General features: G+C 37.5%; 1 protein-coding gene across 1 annotated transcript in view; it reads right to left on the bottom strand.

The window, feature by feature from the left end:
• dnajc2 (DnaJ (Hsp40) homolog, subfamily C, member 2) overlaps nucleotides 1-7,500 on the bottom strand; it is a 33,069-nt gene that overhangs the window by 19,311 nt on the left and 6,258 nt on the right. The window contains exons 4-8 of the mRNA XM_061913193.1: nucleotides 5,104-5,202; nucleotides 4,011-4,233; nucleotides 3,872-3,937; nucleotides 3,701-3,792; nucleotides 3,497-3,618 (exon numbers count right to left, since the gene is read on the bottom strand). Of these exons, the coding sequence (XP_061769177.1) occupies nucleotides 3,497-3,618; nucleotides 3,701-3,792; nucleotides 3,872-3,937; nucleotides 4,011-4,233; nucleotides 5,104-5,202 (602 nt within the window). The remainder of the gene's footprint in view (nucleotides 1-3,496; nucleotides 3,619-3,700; nucleotides 3,793-3,871; nucleotides 3,938-4,010; nucleotides 4,234-5,103; nucleotides 5,203-7,500) is intronic.

Here is a 7,500-nt window from a genome sequence, read left to right as displayed (position 1 = left end):
TGGACTTCAATGAAGGAGCAGAACCATTCCAGGGAGGATCAGAAGAAATTGACAGCATGAGTGTCACAGCCAAGGGTCTGAATACTTCTGACCATGTGATATTTCAGTTTTTCATTTTTAATTAATTTGCAAAAATGTCTACATTTGTGTTTTTTTCTGTCAAGATGGGAGGTGCTTTTATAAACCAAAAACATTTTAGATTTTTTTTTAGCAAACAGCTGCAATGAAACGGAGTTAAACATTTAAATGGGTCTAAATACTTTCTGTACCCACTTTATGTGCTTTTATTTTGAAGCTGACTTTGAAGTATGCAGGAAGTCACTGTTTAATGTTTTGTAACCAGATAGTAGGTATGTTACACTTTCACACTGCTTTATAATAATGACATTAACAATACTGTCGACATAAACAGATCCCTTTTCATCGAAATCACCCCTTTGCACCTTTTATGTTGGAAAAAAGTGATTGACCATGTTCGTCGATTTGTATTTATTTGTGCAAAAATAAACACTTGTATACTTGTGTACATACTGTAAATGAGCTATATTTTAGAGCAGGGGTCACCAACGCGGCGCCCGTGGGCACCAGGTAGCCCATAAGGACCAGATGAGTAGCCCGCTGGCCTGTTCTATAAATAGCTCAAATAGCAGCACTTACCAGTGAGCTGCCTCTATTTTTTAAATTTTATTTATTTACTAGCAAGCCGTTCTCGCTTTGCTCGACATCTTTAATTCTAAGAGAGACAAAACTCAAATACAATTTGAAAATCGAAGAAAATATCTTAAAGACTTGGTCTTCACTTGTTTAAACAAATTCATTTATTTTTTTATTTGCTTCTTATAACTTTCAGAAAGAAAATTTTAGAGAAACAATGCAACCTTAAAAAAGATTTTAGGATTTTTAAAACACACATACCTTTATACCTTTTAAATTACTTCTTCTTCTTTCCTGACAATTTAAAATTTAAAGCCCACCAGGCTGCACCAAACTTTTGGTGTCTTGTTGACACTGAAAAATACAGTGGTGTATGCGCAGCAGCTATGAAGGTTGCAAGCCTGTTTGGTTCAACTTATCTTTGTGAATCAGCCTTTTCTGACATGAACTTTATCAAGAACACACAGAACACGCCTCACTGATGCACATCTGCAAGACTCACTAAGAGTTGCAGTGTCAAGTTACAATACACTAGTTACAATACACTAGTTAACAGCATGCAATCATTGCATGCTGTTAAACGCAGGGTTCCCACTAACTGACAAAGAAACAGATAACAGATTTGGTGTCCAGTTCAAAGTGTGACATGATTTATTTTAAAACTTGAGAGTTGACTTTTGTATTTTACATGAGTTATTATTTGTACAAACATGGTGCAAAGTAATTAATGATTTGTTAAAAAATGTTAATGGCTATAGTTAAAATGAGATTGTGATTTCACAAGACTGTCTTAGAAGTGATCATTTGAAAATGTTCTATTTGAAAAATGTGCACTTAGAGAAAATATAAATATAAAGTGTTGTATATTGATATTTATCTGTTTCTATATACATTTATTGTGAGAAATCATTAAGATGATCAGTGTTTCCACAAATATAAATATTATTAATTATTAATAATAACAGCGTTAAAGGTAAATTGAGCAAATTTGCTATTTCTGGCAATTTATTTAAGTGTGTATCAAACTGGTAGCCCTTCGCATTAATCAGTACCCAAGAAGAAGCTCTTGGTTTCAAAAAGGTTGGCGACCACTGTTTTAGAATGTTACATTTGTAGTCCCGAGTCAGGAAGACAAGAAACATAGAAGGACAACACCAGTGCTGTCAAATGATTTTTTTTAAGAATCAGATTAATCACACTTTTGATTTGGATTAATGAATAATCCAAATGTTTTACAACCCTCGCCGCCTTTCCGGTAACCATCTGCGAATAAAGTAAATTAGCATGTGTATTCAAAATAAATTGCGTGATTAATCTTTGTCTGTACATAAGATTTTACGTGATATTTTTTGGTGATCACATGAGTTAACTTGTTAGTTTTGACAGCCATGAAAAACAGATTTACATGACAACAATAAAATCTGTTCAGATGATGTCATGACTGGGTACTTTTTGGAAAGAGTTTAATGTGCTTTTTAAATGTGCAAAATGTGGTGCATTCACTTATGTTTGCTGCTAGGTTGTTCAAAAAATTAAGTCCTTAGACTAACAGAAATGTTTAACCAAAAGGTTGTTTTTCTGTGTGGGATGTCAAGATCTCCTCCAGAAGATGCTCTGGTGCCAAAATCTGACTGTAATGTATGTCAAAAATGAAGGGGGGACTAGTCTGTGAAAAACCTATACAAAACTGCACTGACGAAATTTGATTGAATAAATTTCCATAGGTTTTAATTCGGTGTATGCATTGAGTGACCTGGTTGTAATGTAGTAATGTGTGAATGTATCATTGACTGTAGGAACGTTTTAGCAGAATTATTGTAATTAATAGTCAGATTTGTTTGAAATTTTATGGATACAATTTGTGTTTACTCTGTTTTTTTAAATGAGAGTGTAGGGTCCAATGTGACCCTAAGGTTCTTGAACTCCTTTATGGTGTCAAGTTCAACATCCCCCAGGAACACACTGGACCGCCCCCAGTTTTATTTCTAAATTTAAAACACTTCCCTGTGGTCTAAATAACATGTAATGGTGGTTATTTAGTTAAAATCTTGCATAGATTATGTTTTAAAGACCATCTTCAAGTTGCTTTCTGACCGCCGCTTCAGGATGCACCGTATTGTGGGCGGTCGCATTTACGTGGCTCCACTTTTACAGCGTCTTCTCCCCATCATCTTTGTTGTACCGGTGAGCGTGCAAGGATGGGAGTCGAAGAAGTGTCAAACGATGGAGCTAATTTTTTTAATGACATTCAGACTTTACTTCAATCAATAATGGCACAGCATCTCTTCTTCCGTGGCTAACTAGCGCAAAAACAACGCCAGAAATGTATCCCGTGAAAAACCGTCCAACCGGAACCCTACCATAACTTATGTTTTGTGTGTGAAATACGTAAACCCACTTCACCAGTAGTTTTTAACTTTTCCATAGAGAGTCTACTGAAAGATGTAAGTTTGAACTTTACGCTACTTTAAACTAGAACTGGCAACAGAAGGGGATGAATGCCCCATAACAAGAAAATGGAGAAAAAGAAGAAACTTATACACTAAGTAGTCCTCACAGACTACAAGTGCGGACGCGTGCAAAATTTCAGGACATTTGCAGATCCCAAATACACATCAGCAGGTACCAGAAGGTAAGAAAAGTTGGTTTTGCATAATATTGGGAAATAATACGACAGATAATACGTCTGCTAATAGGTGCCATTTTGAGGTCATTCTGTCTATCAGTGTTGGCCCTGCGATGAACTGGCGACTTATCCAGGGTGTGCCCCGCCTTCCGCCTGAATGTAGCGGAGATAGGCTCCAGCACATGTGAACACTTGTACTTGTTAAATGACACTTACTCGCTCCTTCTCTTCCTGCTCTCTCTTCTTGGCTTCAGCTTTCGCCTTCTTCTCAGATTCCTTCCTGGCTTTTTCGTCGTCTTTGAACTTCTTTATTCTGGGATCACAGCTGTAGGCGGTGTCTGTATGGAACAAATACAACACCTTACTTATCGTCATTAATGTAGCTTTTCAACTGTGACATGACATCTGCCGTTTCTGTACCAACTAGTGTTCGTATTCTGTTCATCTCCTCCTTCTTCCTCTGAGCTCTGGAGGCTCGATTTTGCTTTTCGATCCATCTCCTCTCATCTCGACTGCAGGTGGGAGGGATATGAACAAGCCAGTCAGACACTCGGGGTCTCAACCATTAGGTTAAAGAGTAAACAACTCTACCATTCAGCCTTCTCTTTTTCCTCTTCATCCAAGTATGAGAATTCCCTCCATGAATCAAAATTGTACCTGTTACAACACAAGTGAGTATTACCACACATTTAATTTCAAATATGTCTCAAACGATACCTTGTCCACATACCAAAATGAGTAGAAGTTGTCCACATCTTCAAAGGAAGATTCCACAGTTCCTAGTTTTGGCACATGCTTTTTGATCGACCATCGGGAATTTCGCTCAAAAACAGAAGCAAACACCTGGAAAAAGTTGTCTTTGCCTTCTCCTTTTGAGGGTACATTATTGTCAAAGGTGGGATCTACACTGTCAAAGGCTCGTCTCTTCACAGGGTCAGACAGTACTTCTATAGCTGTAGTGAATAGAAACACAGAGGACCCCATTGTGATACAAGCAAGTAAAAAGATCTGAGGTGGGCAGATCGTTTCTATTGTGCCCAGTATCTATTCCAAGGGTAGCATCAGAATCAGATTCAGCTTTATTGGCCAAATATGCTTAACACACAAGCAATTTGACTTTGTATCAGTATTAGATTGGTACAAGCATGATGAGATCAATATTTTTCGGTTGTCTTCTGTTTATTTTCACAAATCCCTGTATTTTTTGTCATGTCGCCCACATTGTTACATCGTTGATACTGTATCGTATATTAAAGGTGGGCAAATCTCTTTAAATATTGCCACTGTTAATATCAATGGTAGTACCAAATCAGCACAAGCATGATGAGATGGATTATTGTGAGTTCTCTTCTTTGTTTATTATCACAAATATCTGTTTTGGTTGTGTTGCTCGGATTGTTACATTGTTGATATTGTTGTATAGTATAGTAGATGTGGGAAGATCAATCTACACATTGTTAATACCAAGGGTAGTATCCATATCTGTATTAGATGGATATTTTTCAGTTTACAACTCCGTTTATTTTCACAAATATCTGTTTATGCTGTGTTGCTCTTATCCTTATATTACTGATATTGTAACATAGTAAAAGGTAGGAAGATCAGCCTAATAGTATCAATAGCTGTATCAGATCGGTACAAGCATGATGAGTTAGATATTTTTCAGTTCTCTAAGTTTATTTTCCATAAATAACTGTTTTTTTGGTGTGTTGCTCATATTGTTACATAGTTGTGGTATTGGCAATATCGGCCATGTATTTACTATGTATTGGATCGATACCAACATTAGCAGGATTGCCCACCCCTAATAAGTAACATCTTACCTTTAGTTATACATGTGAAGTAATCGTTGTCTCCTTCTAAAATCTGCTCCCCAGCAGCTTTCCTCTTGTCAGGATGGTGTTTTAACACAATGGCTTTGTCTGTTGAGAAACAAAGTATGTGACCAAAGTAAGTTGTTTGCACAATAGAGAGTGTATACTGCCGTCTTTCCACTGCACAGTTGGGCTCTAGAGTAGCACAGCGGGAAACTGCAACAACCACATCGCATTAAACATGTCGGTCAATGTGAGATAATGGAACAAACGACGACAATAAAGGAGATATCGCTGAGATTAGCTTTGCAGCAAAGTGGAGACTGTGGAGCAAAAGATAAGGTGAGGCACTGCAACACGCAAGCTAACAATAGCCTGTGTGTTTATCTTTGTCACTTTTTTAGGTTGCAAAGCCTCAAAACTGCAAAGACCAAGTAAAGAACTGTGGGAATCTACCTACTCAGTGGCCTAGTGCTTAGAGTGTCCGCCCTGAGATCGGTAGGTTGTGAGTTCAAACCGCGGCCGAGTCATACCAAAGACTATAAAAATGGACCCATTACCTCCCTGCTTGGCACTCAGCATCAAGGGTTGGAATTGGGGGTTAAATCACCAAAAATGATTCAGCGCGGCCACCACCGCTGCTGCTCACTGTTCCCCTCACTTCCCACTTCTCAATCATTGGTACTTTAAATCGCAAATAGTAATGCCATAGTAGTCAGGGTTTCTGCAGGTATCAGCAAATATAATTAAAAGCCTTGTTAAGGAAACTTAAAACAAATGTATTGTCCATATCCTACTGCAGATCGTTATTATGCAAGTCTATATATGATGTAGTAACAGACACGTTCATAACAATATGCATTATGTAGAATATTTACTGTATTCTTATCAATTTAATCATTGCTGGAACTAATTCTTCGGACCATTTATTTCCGTTTCCATAGCAGCGCACATCTGACAATGTGTGTTCATACTTCCGGATAGAAAACGCTTGTGTGTTCTAATCACGGCAGACTTGGTAACAAACAACGAAAACAACTATTTTTGGGCCAATTATGATTTCCAACCACATCTTTTTGAAACTGAATTTATGGAGTGTGAACTACCGTATTTTTCGGACCATAAAGCACAGCGGATTATAAAGCGCACAGCCGATGAGGGGGTGTATTCAGGACTATTTTCCAACAAATGGCGCACCGGACTACAAGGCGCATTAAAGGGGTCCTATTATGATTTTTGTCTAAATATAAAACACTTCCTGGTGGTCTACATAACATGTTAAATGCCTTTTCAATGAAACTTAAAACAAATGTATTGTCCATGTCCTACTGCAGATAGTTATCATATATAGTCAAAAGCACACAATTGTAAGAATTAGACAATTATAATGTTGACTAGTTGAAAGGTTTACATTAACTGTGGCAAGATTAAGCACTATTGAAATCATGATATTTAACAATAATGCAAGTAACCTTTCAAACGCAATAAACCTATTTTTCATTACCGTGGTAATTCTTTTTTTTACTATTGTAATTGGAACTAGGAAGGTAAATAACTTATTTTTTCTAAATGACATGCACCTGGGGATAGACTGATTGGCAACACTAAATTGGCCCTAGTGTGTAAATGTTTGTCTGCCTATCTGTTTTGGCCCTGCGATGACGTGGCCACTTGTCCAGAGTGTACACTGATTTCCACCCGAGTGGAGCTGAGATATGCTGCAGGCCCCCACACCAACCTCCAGAGGGAGAAGCAGTGGAAAACGGACAGATGAAAATAACAATGTTAAAAATAAAATGGACTTTCAATCTTTGTTGGTAAAAATTGCACTTAAGTAAATATTAAACATTTTTAAGAGCAGTTTTTTCCCCCAGTTGGAAAAACTGGGTCGAGTAGTTTGTTTTGTTGTCTATTTATTGCCATCACGGCATCCTTGCTAGTTCATCCTATCTGACGAGCTTATGTTGCTCATTCAGTTTGAAGATGAATTATTACCACACAGGCACTACCCTAACTTGTCTTACTTAGCAGTGTATGGAAGTATCATTGTAGCAAAATTATTTGTAAACGAGTATCCCAATCTGTGCATGTGTAATCCAGTTCACGTGAGTTTGTACTAATGTGTGTCTTTATAACAATCTGTGTGTAATCAGATCCGGGTGTGTGTGTTTTAACTTGTCTGTCCGTATTGAAGATTTGTGTGTGCATAAAAAAATATCTGTCGGTCCGTATTTTCAATGGCGTGTGTAAAAAAAAACAAACTTGTTTGCGTATTTAGACGTGTGTGAAGCAAGAACTTTCTATTGGCTGTCTTTTTACATGCGACTTTTGCCACACGTCTGCAGCGTACTACTTTTCTGTCTGTAAAGCGATTTGAACGTGTAAAAGGATTTGACTAACTTCTTC

The sequence above is a fragment of the Nerophis ophidion genome, linkage group LG10 (assembly GCF_033978795.1).
Source record: "Nerophis ophidion isolate RoL-2023_Sa linkage group LG10, RoL_Noph_v1.0, whole genome shotgun sequence".
Taxonomy (NCBI): domain Eukaryota; kingdom Metazoa; phylum Chordata; class Actinopteri; order Syngnathiformes; family Syngnathidae; genus Nerophis; species Nerophis ophidion.
Note: the sequence above shows the minus strand (reverse complement) of the source record. Positions and strands in the feature narration are given on the sequence as shown.